The 15,457-nt window shown below is 38.0% G+C and overlaps 1 protein-coding gene across 4 annotated transcripts in view; it reads right to left on the bottom strand.

Moving 5' to 3' along the window:
* The window catches only part of TXNDC11 (thioredoxin domain containing 11), a 93,377-nt gene that overhangs the window by 16,590 nt on the left and 61,330 nt on the right, over nucleotides 1–15,457 (bottom strand). For all 4 annotated transcript variants that reach the window (XM_054041719.1, XM_054041720.1, XM_054041722.1 and 1 more), the window contains 3 exons: nucleotides 12,551–12,751; nucleotides 7,619–8,408; nucleotides 1,030–1,175 (listed from right to left, as the gene is read on the bottom strand). In XM_054041719.1, coding sequence (XP_053897694.1) covers nucleotides 1,030–1,175; nucleotides 7,619–8,408; nucleotides 12,551–12,751 — 1,137 coding nt within the window. The remainder of the gene's footprint in view (nucleotides 1–1,029; nucleotides 1,176–7,618; nucleotides 8,409–12,550; nucleotides 12,752–15,457) is intronic.

The following is a 15,457-nucleotide window of genomic DNA, read 5'->3' on the forward strand; positions in this document are numbered from 1 at the left end:
AATTCACAGATACTCAGATTCCAAGACCAGCCTTTCATTCCCATTTAAATAATGGTCATTGTACACTTTAAATAGAAAATCTCTGGGGAACTCTAGAGAACTAAGCAATTTTCCTGCAGCTAGCACACTAGGCACTGGGGACACAGGAAATTGAATATTGCACATGCATTCATTCTCTGCTATCCTAGTAGCCAAAGAATATTAGTCCAAATTCAGTCACACGTTTAAAGAATCAAATTATATAAAGTACTTTAGGCACCCTTCAAAATTACACTGTATATCAAAAAATTTCACATCATGAAATCAAAAAGCTTTTTATTATGGATTTTTGTGATGTATGCTTTTAAAATACTACTTTTTGTTGGGATTTTTGTTTCTTTGTTTTACAACCTTCAATTTTCTCTGTTATAGTTACTTCCCAATCACTTTTGTTCACTATTTTGTACCTTAGTTCTAGTAAGACAGCAAGAGGCTCCCTCTGCAACCAGCACAATCTCTACAGCCTTAACTGGTTCATAAAAGCAATGTTCATCATACATATCTCCAATTCCATTCAAGACTGAGTAGGTTTGGGACCTGTTCTTCACCTTGGGTCTCAAACTCTACCTAATATTTGTTAAGTATTGCCACCATGAAAACAAGGGCAAAGCAGGACTTCTCCATCCCCCACAATTATATATGTAATTCAACCACATTTAGCAAATAAGAATACAAAAGGCTAAACCACAGCTATGACAAATACACACAGCACAGGAAGGCAGAGGGTGGGTGTTTTCAGGGAACTGGTTTGGCTGATTTTCTGGCTGCTCTGTGCCATCAGAGTGGTCTCCTAAATTTAAATGACTCTGAAGTACAACTTTCATGGAGTGCCCTTGTTTAAAATTATGTACACAATTAGTGTAACTCCATGGATGGGAGAGGAGGAGACCCTTTAGTTTTAAACAATGAAAATTCAGAAGACTGAATTCCGCAATTCTATCAATCAAAATGTGATTAATCCCTCGATGTAACTGCAGTAATGAGCTGTACCTTTTCACTCAAAACCACCACATCACGAAAGGTGGTAGTAGTCACTTCGGTGATTATGTGCTGTGCAGGAAGATGAACTGAAGAGTCACCAACAAGATGCCTTTTCAAGGGACTGTAGAGAATGCTGAAGTTTTGAATGAAGTTCTCTAAAATGAAAGAAGGACATTGAGAAGGTTATTCCAGCTTCATTATATCTGTAATATCTAGGCTGCTTGTTTTTACTTTGCGTTTCAGAAGACAAACTGACTTATGGCATAAAAGAAAAATACAAGTCTAGTTTACTAGCCCTAAATATTATTTCTGTAGTTTTACCTCCGTTTCTGATTAACGATCATTCACATGGCAACAGAATGCAGAAAACTGCCTTGGGTTATCTTTTGCCTTGACTACTACAACCTTCTCTTCACTGTTATCATTGCTTTTTACCTTGCTCTTACTCTAGTTGAGGGGTTCTCAACCTTTTTCTTGTTGAGGCCTCCCTCAACATACTATAAAAACTCCAGAGCCCAGCAGGACTCAGGGCTCCAGGCCAGGGAGGGGGGAACCCTTGGGCATAGGCATAGTTTGACTTCAATTTTTTTTTTAATTTTCTGGGATGGGAGGGGTCAAGGGTTGGCAGGGCTCGGACCAGCTCCGCACAGCGGGGTCCAGGGAGAGAGAGCCACCTCCACCCCAACTCTCCTCAGCAGACCACCCGCCTGTCTGGGTTGTGGGGAGCCGCAACCAAAAAATGTAACTCAAGGGTGGGACTCAGCTCAAAAAGTCTGAAAACCACTCAGGGTGCAGGCAGGGGATATCTAGGAGCTGTGTGCAGTGAGGGGTGTAGCTCAGGAAACAGGGAGGGGATAGCTAGGGGCTGTGTGCATGCAGGGGGGTAGCTCAGGTTGCAGGGAGAAGGATAGCTAGGGGCTGTGTGCGTACAGGAGGTTAGCTCAGGTTGCAGGAAGGAGGATAGCTAGGGGCTGTGTGCCAGGAGGGCTCCCCTGTGGTGGCTGCTCCATGAGGGCTCTGCAGGCCCCAGAGTCGGGTCCTCCCACCTAGACAGCTTTTACCAGCTGTGTGAGCAGTCAAAGGGGGTTGGGAGCTGAGGAGCAGCTGCAACCCTGGGCACCAGCAGCAGACAAGGAAAAGCCACAGCTGCCCGCTCCATGGTGCCACCAGAGGAGCAGCTGCCCTGCACTGCCTAGCTCTGGTTTCCCACCAATCTGGCCAGAGAGCTAGGCCTGAGGTGGACTGGGGGAGAGGAGAAGGTAGGGCGTGGAGCTGCCCCGGGACTGCCTCACTCTGGGTAAGGCACTGCAGTTTGGGGGGGGGGGGGCAACACCCTTGTGCCCCCCAACTCTGCCCATGGACTCAGGGCCTCAGTCCTGCATGGCTCCCAGCTTCAGGCAGGGGGAGGAGGAGCACTGGGGCTCCTGGCTTCAGCCCCGTGCCACTCCCAGTGCGGGCCGGGGGGTGTACCTTCAGCTCTGCACCGCTCCTGGCTTTGGGGGGGAGGGAGGGGGGAGGAAGGGTGCCAGCTTCAGCCTCACGCCACTCCGGGCTTCAGCCCTGCAGGGGGGTGCCAGGGTTCGGAGCACTGGGTTTCTGCCATGGGGCCCCATGGACTCCCTGAAAGGGCTCATGGACCTCCAGGGGGCCACAGACCCCGGTTAAGAATGCTGCTCTAGTCTATCCAAAATGCTGCAATACAAATTTCCTCTTCTGTGATCAGGCCACATGGTCAGTCCCAATTAGAATCCTTTCACTGGCTTTCCTTCACATTCTGCGCCAAGTTCAAGTTTCCAGTGCTCCTCTTCAAGACTCCGCACGATTCCACTCATACTTATATCTATGCTCTTATTTCTTCCTACTTACCCTCCCACTCTCCTTTGCTCTGCCCAAGTCCCTCTTCTAATTACTTCTTTTATATCCTTTCCCCCAGTCATCTTTCATGCCTATGTGCTTGAAACAGTCTGCTCTCTTGTGTGTCAAATGACCATATTCCCCCCATACAACTCTCTTTCCATAAAATTCACTTCTTCTCAGACAACTTTGAACAATAACCCATCAAAGATAGATATGAAAATAAAACACCACTCATCTACACTGCCTTGAGACTTCATTTTCTATGTGTTACAATGTCAAAACTGTATTTCCTGTTCAATTTAGATCCAGGTCATAATTCTACTATGTACTTTATGATGCCAAGTAGATTCAAGAACTGAGACTCGCATTATACAATGCCAGATGATACTCAAATAATAATTTAGTCATTTGGAACAGCACAGGTTCCAGCACAGATCTTTGGGAGACCCCACTACTTACCTCTTTCCATTGTGAAAACTGACCATTTCTACATTGAGAACACTAGCATGAAAACTAAACAAAATCAGGATTAAATTAATGACCAAAGTGAACAGGAAAAGCAAATTATAGGTACCTGAACAGGTGCATTTGCATATAATAGTAAATTCTACCTTATTTTTAAAATTTTAACTCAAAATTCATGAAAATCAAGACCAAACCAAAGCTCCATGTTTTTAGAGCAACTAGATTTTGAAAGACTATGGGATGTTTTTTGCTGTGGTGTACTTAAGAAACAAAAAAGATGAGGTCTGTCTTTTTAACTGTATTAAGAGCTCGTGATATTTTTTTAGAAACAATCTGTAAAGTTTCTCATTGGGCCAACAGTTAGATCTATTACTGTAATTAGCTTCTAACTGCAAGATAATCTGTGTTTAAAAATAGCTACTCTACTTAAGGAGTATGGAAGGAATATGGGAGTTGGATTTTTGTTTTTGTTTTTAAATATCTTAGTCACTGAGGTATTTGCTTAAGTTATTTTTCAATTTCTGCTGCAAAATGTAACTATGCAACTGGCCCAGGGCAAGAAATGATGCAAGAACAATGTAAATACACCTATCTGAGCAACTTATTTTAATACTCAATTATGAACACACATGTATTTGCCTCTCTTCCCATTCACCACTGCCTACATTACAAGGCTGATTTTTACATGAATTTGCCTCTTCCCTTTCAACACTGCCTGAATTAAAGGCATGATTTTCAAAACTGTATGCTTGCAATTTCATGCCCAAAAGGTGCACTTAATTTTTGCAAGAAATTAACCAGACTGTTATGCAAAGTGGGTATTTTCATGGGTAAAAGGCTAGTTATAGATCTTGTGTGTGCCTTTCAAATAACTGGACATGCAGGTTAGGAATGTAATTCACGTGCTCTTCTGAGCAAATGACTGCACACATGTAGTTTTGGAAATAAGCGTGTACTAGTCTGGAAAAAAGTATCTAATGGCAGAAAAAAAAACAAATTACTAAGTTAATTTAGAAATGGTTTCAAATACAGTTAGAAAAACAAAGGTAACATAATTTGACTAAATACACCTCATATCTCTGTCTTGATAAATTCATTCTGACAAAAGTATGTGCACACAAGAACATAACTGCCATACTGGATCAGACCAATGGTCTATCTAGCCCAGTATCCTGTCTCTAACAGTGGCTAATAGCAGGGCTGCAGGGAGAGTGTACACAACAGGGCAACTTTGGAGAGTTCCTCCTGGGTCTTTCCCTGCCAGTTTCTGGCAGTCAGAAGTTTAGGGTCACTGTGAGCATGGGGTTGCATCTGTAACCATGTTGGCTAATAGCTGCTGATGGACCTATTCTCCATGAATTTCTCTAGTTCTTTTTTTAACCCAATTTTTCTTTTGGCCATCACAAGATTCTACAGCAATGAGTTCCATGGCTAACTGTGGGTTGTGTAAAAAAGTACTTCCTCTTGTTTGTATTAAACCTGTTGCCTATTCATTTCATTGGGTGACCCCTGATTTTTGTATTGTGGGAAAGAGTAAATGACACTTCTCTATTAATTTTCCCCCCACACCATTTATGATTTTATAAACCTTAGTTATATCTCCCCTTAATTGTCTCTTTTCTAAGCTGAACATCCCTTATCTTTTTAGACTCTCCTTGGATGGAAGCCATTCCATACTCTTAATCATCTCTGTTGCCCTTCTCTGAACCTTTTCCAGTTCCACTATATCCGTTTCTGAGAGGGACAACCAGAACTGGACACAGTATGTGCACCTTGGATTTATACAGTGGCATTATATTTTCTGTCTTATTTTCTTATACCTGTCCTAATAGCTACTAACAGCCTTTTTGACTGCTGCTGCACCCAGTGCTGAAGTTTTCAGAAATCTATCCATGACGACTCAGATCTCTTTCTTCAACGGTAACAGCCAGTATAGAACCCATCATTATATACGTGTAGTTGGGATTATTTTTTCCAATGTGCATTGCTTTGCACTTATCAATGTTTCATTTCATTCATCAATTTCATCTGCCAGTTTGTTCCCTGGTCACCCAATTTTGTGAGATCCTCCTGGAACTTTTCACAGTCAGCTATGCACTTCACAATCTTAAATACTTTTGTATCATTTGCAAACTTTGCTACTTCACTGTTCACGCCCTTTTCCAGATAATTAATGAATATGTTGAACAGCACAGGTTCCAGCACAGATCTTTGGGAGACCCCACTACTTACCTCTTTCCATTGTGAAAACTGACCATTTATTCCTACCCTTTGCTTCCTATCTTTTAACCAGTTACCGATTCATGAGAGGAACTTCCCTGTTATCCCATGACTAATTTCCTTAAGAACTTTTGGTGAGGAACCCTGTCAAAGACTCTCTGAAAATCAAAGTACTGCATATTGACTGAATCACCCTTATCAACATGCTTGTTGACACCCTCAAATAATTCTAATAGATTGGTAAGGCATGACTTCCCTGTACAAAAGCAGTGTTGATTCTTCCCCAACAAATCATGCTTATCTATGTGTCTGATCATTCAGTTCTTTACTATAGTTTCCACCAATTTGACCAGGACTGAATTTAGGCTCACTGGCTCCTAATTGCAAGATTGTCTCTGGAACCTTTTTAGAAGCTACATTAGAGTCACCTTCCAGTCATCCAGTACAGAGGCTTGTTTCAGTGACAGGTTACATACTACAGTTAGTAGTTCTGCAATTTCATATCCAAGTTCCTTCAGAATTCTTGAGTGAATACCACCTGGTCCTGGGGACTTATTATGGCTTAATTTATCAATTTGTTCTAAAACCTCTTGCATGATAGTATTTCAGGTTTGTAACCAAAAGGAATAGTTCTGCAGTGGATATCTCCCCCACATCCTCTACAGTGAAAACCAATGTAAAGAATTTGTTTAGCTTCTCTCAATGGCCTTGTTTTCCCTAGGTGTTCCTTTAACACTTTGGTCTTCTAGTGGCCCACTTCCTGTTTGTCAGGCTTCCTGCTTCTGACATACTTAACAAAATTCTTACTGTTAGATTTTGCATCTTTTAGCAAGTTGCTTCTCAAATTCTTTGTTGGCCTGCCTCATTATGCTTTTACACTTAACCTGCCAGAGTTTGTTTCCTTCCTATTATCTTCACTAGGTTTTGACTTTCAAATTTTAAAAGATGCTCTTTTGCCTCTAAACAGCTTTCATTTACTCTTCTGTTTAGCCATTGTGGCATTTTTTTGGTCCTCTTATTGTCTTTTCTGATTCGGGGTATACATTTAGTCTGATCCTCTATTATGGTGATTTTAAATAGTAGGCATTTACCGTTGTGACAGCTCCTTTTAATTTCACACTAACAATCATCCTCATTTTGGGGTAATTCCCCTTTTAAAGTTAAATGTCACCATGATGGGTTTATATTAGGGCTGTCGATTAATTGCAGTTAACTCACGCGATTAACTAAAAAAAATTAACTGCGATTAAAAAAGTTAATCATGATTAATTGCACTGTTAAACAAGGTTTTATTTTTGAATGTAGGTTTTTTTTGTACATAATTCTACATTTGTAAGTTCAACTTTCATGACAAAGAGATTGCACTACAGTACTTATATTAGGTGAACTGAAATATACTATTTCTTTTGTTTTTTACAGTGCAAATATTTGTAATAAAAAATAAATATAAAGTGAGCACTATACACTTTGTATTCTGTGTTGTAATTGAAATCAATGTATTTGAAAATGTAGAAAACATCCAAAAATATTTAAATAAATAGTATTCTATTATTGTTTAACAGTGCGATTAATCGCGCAAATAATTGCATCTTAAAATCATAAAATCATCTTAAACATTTTCTTTGAGGCATCAGCAGTTATTTAATTTGAGCTATGGTACACTTCTGTGGTACACTTCTTTAAATCTGCTGGTAATCTGGTTTCGTGGATTGACCACTTAGGGAAATTCCTATAGTTTGATGACATACCTATTGTCCAACCACTGACAAATACTATGAGGTTGAGGTTGGCAAAATTTCCACTTGAACTGAGTAAGTTATTCCTGGATTGTGAAATTATTCATTCTTTTATCATACCTAGAACAACCCTTTGTTGTTTGATTAATTATTAAGCAGATGAAGATCCAGAATGCTTTCCATAGGCTCACTTTGCAAATTGATCTGCTTTTGTCAATAACATGTTTTTCAAAGTTATTATTCTTTACTAACTCCATCCTATCTTCATTTAATGTATTTGCTTACTTTAAATTTTGAATACAAGATTGCTGATATCATACCTAGAGTAGATTTTATAAGTGTTTGATTCTGATCCAAGATATAGTGTGCCTCTTCCTTCAGATCAACAATGGCAGCAAATTCCTTCACATGAGTAGATCTTGATGCTCCAAGTCTCTCTGCATACATCCAAAACAAATTTGAATCCAGTAGATAGAGATTCAAGGTCTTGTTGGTTCTGCAGCTCAGGCCGGTAATGTGAGTGCCATTAACGCAAAGGTCAGGAGTAAAACCATTCCTATCCTCAATGTGAGGACTAGAATGTTGGATATCATCCTTACCTTTCTTCCCATGGGAAGAAAATGCTACTTTAGGGGTCTGAAATATGGTCTTTTCAGAACTAATTAAATTGATCAGACCCCTATTTACTGTCCTGCAACATGCAGTGTAGTAGCTAAAAGGACTATAGAAACTTAGGAAATTGCTGCATTCTATGGTATTTGATACAAATTGGAAAAAGGTATGTTCCTTGAGGTAGAAAGAGTCCAAAGCTGCTTCTATCTCTAAAAAGTTACACTGTGGTATATTGACTTTACTTGGTTTGACCCCAACGGTCTGGTTGACACAAAGCTCACAGACATTGTGAGTCCTAGAGATCGAGTGCCACTGAGGGAGCACCACCGTGTTGCAGCATGGGTACTTTGTTATGGAGTAAGTGTCTGCAACTTGTGTACGCGCATGTGGTACAATGGACTCAAAATCTGGTGAATTTGCATCTCTCAAGTGCTGAAGAACAGGTTCAGCTGCCTGGCTTTTATTACAGTTGTTGTATTCCAAGGCCACTTTGGTAATCTATAGAAAAAACAAATTACACAGAAACGTGATCAGTTATATATCATTCATGTATCAACACAGACAATATTTGTCCCAATTTTTTTGAAATACATAAAATATATTTAGTTTTAGATATACAATCCTGGAATTTTAGACACAGGGCCAACTCTTACCCTTCAATTTTAGTTTCTTACCAAAAGCCATAGGATGCACTGTTGCTTTATTATGAATTTAAATTAAAAAAAACCCTCAAATATAGTATATGCTTAAGAAGAGTGATGAGTGACAACGAGTCACACTAAAAAGATCTTCCTTTTTTACAGTCAGCTCAAAACCCTCTTTATATCATACTTGTTAGGCTTTAATAACATTATACTGTGATGCTAAATCCTGTTATTTGACACATTATACAATATATCCATTTTCCCAAATTTTGTTTTTCTTAAAGAAGAGGAAAAATACATTAAAGCGAAATATATAATGCTCAAGACAGTCTTAACATCTCATTGTGAACATAACAACAAGAGTCATCCAGTCAAATCAACTACTGATATAAGAACAAAGCTTCCTGTCCTTCTGTGGGCAGAACTCCCATTTATTTCAATAGTAACATTATCTGCTGCGGACTTCAACAGAAGTTTTGCTTGAATGACGGACTTCTGGATTTGGTCACTAAACTGAGTCCTCATTTCACTAAAGATATCAATATTGCCACTTAATTGAAAACATATGGGCATGAAAGGTTCTCTCCTTCACAAACAGTATTCTGAGTTTATAGTAAAGTCAGGGTTTCCATTTCTGCAGAATTAGTGGAGGTTTGTTTTTGGTTTTGGGGTTTTTTTTATTTGTTTTTTTACACTTTTCTTCATTATAATACTAAAATTCCCTATTATGAAAATTCTTGTGTCCTAGTAGGAGTTTATTTTACAGCCATATGCATAGTAGCCGGGCCTCATTTACAGTAGTTACTGGGGCTTTTTCACCTACTCTTTTTCGTCTTTCCTATAAACCAGCACATTCTGAAAACTGCAAATTGGAATATTCTTAAATTTCTAATGAGTTTATTGTAGCAGAACAGATAGGTTGGAGAAATGAAATGAACAGCAAAAAGAGACAGTGTGATTACATTTCCCCCACAAAGTATTGCGTTAAACAGTTAAAAATACATACACATTGTCCTCCTAGTACTTTTCCATATAAACAATCCTTGCAGTTGTCACAGGGATGTTGTGAGATTATGACTATGAGAGAAGCTGGGTCACATGATCATCTCTCAGATGTGGTCCACAATGACAACTTCTGTGATAGTTTTTTTTTTTTTTTTAAGAAATCATTGGCATAGCCTTTTCTTTTTATATACTTAATAGTTCCTGAAAATGTCAGATTAGATTCTATAAAGGCTCATTCCTTAATGTTGTAACCTATTCTAAAGCATGTGAACAGATGTTGGAGGACGCCTGAATTTTTTTTTTTTATAAACTGAAAAAACATATTTGCATTACAAAATCTTATTTCAGTCAGCTCTAATCAGAGAAATTTGTAGTTTTTTGAGCACTGCTAACATACAATGAATTGACAGCTTCACACTGTGTGAATGCCTTACAGGCAAATGGTTTCAGAGCCAAATGAAATTCACAAAGGCTGCTGGCTGCAGTAACCATTTCTCCTTGTGGTAAACAAGTTGCATAATATACTGTAGCTTCTTATGCCCACTTTAACACACTGTCATGCTACAGTAACCAGGAGACCCTGTATCTGATTTAATGCTTTGATATAAATAAATATTTCTCTTAACTAGGATAAATCAGAAACTGGCTATTCACATGGGGTACTGATTTTACTTTATCAAAATATATGATGGCTAATATTAAAGAGTGTATTATCTGTGCCGAAAAAACGTCTGAATTAAGCCTGCTTTACATGGAGCACAGTTTGCTATAGGAATCGCTCCAATTCCCTTCCAATCTTCTTCTTCAGTCTCTGCAAATGATTTTGTACGCAAAGTAACTGCTATGTGCCATAAGCAATAAGGAAAATATGAAAATCACTGACCTCATTAGAGACAAACTAGTAACAGATACCACAAAAGCTAATTAGTTGGAAGATAAGGCCTTTTGTGACCTAATGAAATCCCACAGGCCCACAACTAGAAAAAGAGCTGAATAAAAAATGTGGGTCTGAACCTTCCCAAACTGTAAAATTTGGGATCCAGACCAAAACTTCTCACCTCAGATCCCTCTCTCTAATGGGCTCTGGATCTGAAAACCATGCACTTTGCAGCTTGGACCTTCCTTCACCTCTAATTGGCCCAAATAAGAACCTCAGAGCTGAAGTCCAGCTGAACTTTGAGAAAGTCTGGATCTGGAACCAAACTTTAGGGGGTTTCGCCCATTACTTTTCATAATATCATGCTCCCACAGCCCAGCACCCAACAAAACAAACAGTACCAGCTGAATTGGAAAATACGCTGACTACCTCCTACAGGACTTGAAAATTCCTGGCTATGATGCCTCTTTACAGCAATCCTGCAGTCTGTGGTAAACGCAAGGAATTACAAGGGTTACCAGTCACTGTGTGTGCAAACAGAATATGCTATTGTAAAGATATATAAACTGGGTAGATTCATGCTGCTGAGAAGTTTGTAAGCAAATTTATGCAAGACCTTAAGGAGTGGAATTTGTCATGTCTGGCTTTTGTATATGTTCATGACAATAATGGTAATGGTGTATTGGCAACAAGCCCACAATAAGTGAGTCCTTGTTTCACATATACCTCTGACATGACCCCCAAAGATGGATTTGCCTGTGGAAGCATGGGTAACGCAGCTGATAACTAAAAGTTTTGATGTACAGTTTCACTTTGATACATTAGCTATGACAGCTTTGCAGTCAAAATGGTTTAAACTCAACACTTTTCATAAATGTCTGTTTATGTAATGAATGAGAATTGCAACTGAAACCATAATCTCAATTTTAGAGTCAAATTTACATCTCCCCACAAAAATTTGATACACTGGACTTTAATTACTGCAAGTTATTTACATTAGAAAAACTGAACCAACTGAATTAATACTAATGCCGAGCCATTCCAAGTTCCCAGTCCCATGCTCAGACCACTATACATCACTGATTCCAGTAAAGCAAGAATCTTAGAATGATGTTGGTTTAATTTCTTTAGCAAAGAGAAGGGAAAGAGGAAATTTGAGTAGGAAGCATGCTCTGCCAACTCAAGGAAACACCTCTGGATTATTAACTAAGCCATTTCTAGTGTCAAGAGGCCCAAACTGAGGCTAGATATTATTGAAACTGACTTTGAAACTAGTAATTTACTATAATTCTACAGTAGTGCCACTTAAGATCAAATTACTACATGTAAACAAGGTTAACTGGGTTCAAGCAGATGAAACAATGCCTTAAGACTTTGGACAACACAAAGACAGCAGCGAACATCAATGTCACAATTAACTTTTTAAATGCAAGTGGCATTACAATGAAGATTCTTTCATAAATAAAAATGGCTTGTCCTTCAGCCCATTGAAAAAAACACTCCAAGAACCAGAAATGGCCCCTTTAAAAAGAGGGTGAGAATAGAGTGTGTAAGTATGATGAATATGAATTAAAATTGATTGCATCAATCTTTCTTTATAATCTGATATTCTTTTTCAAATATAATAGCAAGGACCATTCCGGGATTTATAGGTTTCAATGTTCTTAACTACTATTTTTTCCCATTGGAAGGCACCATAATAAATCCTTTCAATTTCTCAATGGCAACATTAGGTTCACTTAATTAATTCAATATGAAAAAAATATATACACTAGTAACCATTCCTCTCTCCCTGTTGTTCATGAGAATTGGGATCTATAATTGTTTCCATTAAGCATTCAAAAACCACAAACTTTGGGCTGTGCGGGGGCGGGGGAAAGAAGAATCAGACCCGGTATAAGCAATGTACACTATTCTGGAACATCAAGTAACACATAAATGGCACCCAATCTGTATCAATACATACAATTTCAAGTTAGATCTTTATGGAGCACAAAGTAGAAGCAACCCCCCTTGTATAGACCTTTTTCTAGGTTTGTATAGTTCCAACACAATGGGACTGGGGCCTGCATGCTCTACCACAATAAAAAGAAATAATAATATATCTCACTTACTTCATCTAAAAGAGGATGACTTTCTGCTAAGGGATTGAAGGGTATAAATAAGAAAAGTGCTGGTCCCTTCTTCAGTTCATTGTTTAGTAGAAGGCTTTTTCCTCCATGTGGTCTCAACCAACGTATAAATGTCTCTCGGTTTTCTAGAGCCCACTTGCAAATATTCTCAGCTGTGTAGTTCATGACTTCACTTGGATAGATCTTGAAAGGGGAAAAAATAATTAGTCCTCCTCATTTATTTAAATACACTGTTTACTGATTAATGAGGTACATAAGATGTCCAATACATGTTATATTGGTACTGTTACAGCTCTGACATTTTTAATTTACTGACACTATTCAGGAACCATTCTCACGTTAGTCATCATTCCATAGATCTTTCCCCATAGATACTCTTCCCTACTCCTCTCCAACTCATAGTACCATGAGTAGAATCTCACAGTGAAGTATGGCTCACTGTATTTTCAATTCTCAATTAAGACTTATCAGATGGTGATCAAAAGCAAATTTAAAGCAATTTATTGTTTTCTCGTATTCTTTTGTTTTCCAACCAAGCCGTCTCAATGTTGGTAATACAGAGGTAAAAGCATCAAGCAGCTCTGATAGAATCTTGAACTAATACTCCCAGCACTTCCTTAACTTCATTGTATTATTATTATTTCTTTGCTGAATGCTGATAATGTGGTTAGAACTGAAAAGAAGGTCCCTGCCTAAAGGAATTATGAAATCAACACCCACAAAGTGAATGTTAAGGTTTTACCCTGCATCTCTAGTGTATGTTATTTTATCCATAAATAAATAAATAAATAATCAGACAGGATTTTCAGGGTGACAGACTACCTGTGTAACACCCTTATGTTCATAAGATTAAATTTTACCAGTTGTTAGATGGTAGAAGCTTTGACAATTTTTGTTACTCTGCCTCTCTAAGGTAATTCCCACATTCTCTTCTGATTTTTCTCAATTTTTCTCAAATGCTTATTTATAAGATGATGAGGACCATAGGTCTTATACAAAATAAATGCTCTCATCATCTTTATGCATCTTTCCTTGCCATCCACCTACACCTGGAATTTTCCTAACATAACGGCCTCTGCAAAGCCCATTAATGATAACCCATGTCAGTAAAATTTCAGTGTCTCAGCTATTATAAAACCAAACCAAACCAAACCACCATTAAAACAGACCTTCCCTCTGGGTCTCCAAGTGGATTTTCCATTATCTGTCTATTTAGACTGCAAGGTTCTTTGTGCAAGAACCATGTCTTCGGTATTATAGATAGCACATAGTTGGGCTTAACAAATTAATGAAATTAATGCCATCTGCCCCTTTTCAACAATAAAGTTTGTTTGACAGACTGGAATAGATAAATTGGAATAGAAATAAACAATTGCATCATAATCCTTTAGCATGTTAGATCTTATTCGCAGATGATAAAAGAATTTTGATTGGGAAGGTTATATTTAACTCTCACCTGCTTAAATATCATATTAGTCTTGTCAACAACATATGCTCTACCAAGCAGGTTCTTTTTCACTTTTATATTTTCTTACACTCAGACCCCCGACCACTCTCCCTCCCTCCCGGAAAATGTGTATATTTCTATAAAAGTGTGTGGAGACTCTGGGCCATCAATATGTATCCATTTCAAAACTATTTCCAAAATGCTTCTCAAGTGACTTTAGATCTCTTTATTTCTCCTCTACACCTGATACAAATCTCCTCTTGTGTTTATTTTCACTAATGTGAAAGACCTCAGTTTCCAGATTAATATTGCCACTCACCTTGATTTATTATGGTGGGACACCAGAAAAACCTCCCCACTATGTCTCTAATTTCATCACATTGACTCTCTTTAAATGCATCTCCTTTAAGATCCTGACGTAGCTGTGATTGCAATTCAATAGCTTTGGTATCACTGACTGTGATTAACTAATTCAATGTTCTAAAAAAAGAATTTAAATTCTGGAGTCACTTTCATGAATTAAAGCATGCTGTTTATCATGCACCATTATCATAGGTTTGCACAGACACCAGTTACTGTTTCATGTGATACATGAAAATCCTTCATCATGGTTTGAGTAGAATAAACTGTAAATACATGCCTTATCTCCCGACGATTTCCACTGTTAATGAGGATATACACAGAGATAAGGTCTTTACACCAAACAGCTATTCTAAAAGTTGCATTTCAGGTCCTTCCTTGCTCCTCCAGCTTCATCAATTTCAACCAAAATTAATATTCTCAGCCTCTATGAACATAGCTGACACTAGGATTAGCCTTTTTGAGTTAACTCACTGAAGTAATTTTTCTGCTTGAGTGTGATAAATCGGGTATCTTTAGAGCAAAATGAGTACCGCACAAACAAGTATATTTCAGGGTGGCAGGGCAAAAGCACATCTTATTTTCATTTGAGCTCTCTAGAGCCCCTTTGTCTTCACATTTCTGAAATATTTTGCACCAGAATAAGATGGATTTTTGTAATGATACAAGGAAAGTATTTATTTTTCCCAAAACAAAGGGCAGATTAAAGCTTCCTACTAAGGAAAAATACTTTAAACATAATTAACATTTCCATTAACAGTTATGTCCAATCCATGTGCCATTTCTTAACACTGAAGTTTACAAAATTCTATACATTTGAGTATATTCTCTCACATTCCTTGGTAACACTGGTCTACAATTTTTGAGAAATCTTCTGCTTCAGAGATAAAATGTGCTATTTATTATTTATTTTGATGTGCTGAATTCAAATATGACAATTAAAACAACTGATTGGCTACTGTTTCTAAGATTTTACATTTTATGTCTATGTACATTGTGTAGATAGTAGAGTTTTAATCATAAATTGTAAACCTAGGTCTTTTCATGTATTTATGGTTGCTTTACATGATAATATTTCACCT

The sequence above is a fragment of the Malaclemys terrapin genome, chromosome 10 (assembly GCF_027887155.1).
Source record: "Malaclemys terrapin pileata isolate rMalTer1 chromosome 10, rMalTer1.hap1, whole genome shotgun sequence".
NCBI classification, from domain to species: Eukaryota; Metazoa; Chordata; order Testudines; family Emydidae; genus Malaclemys; species Malaclemys terrapin.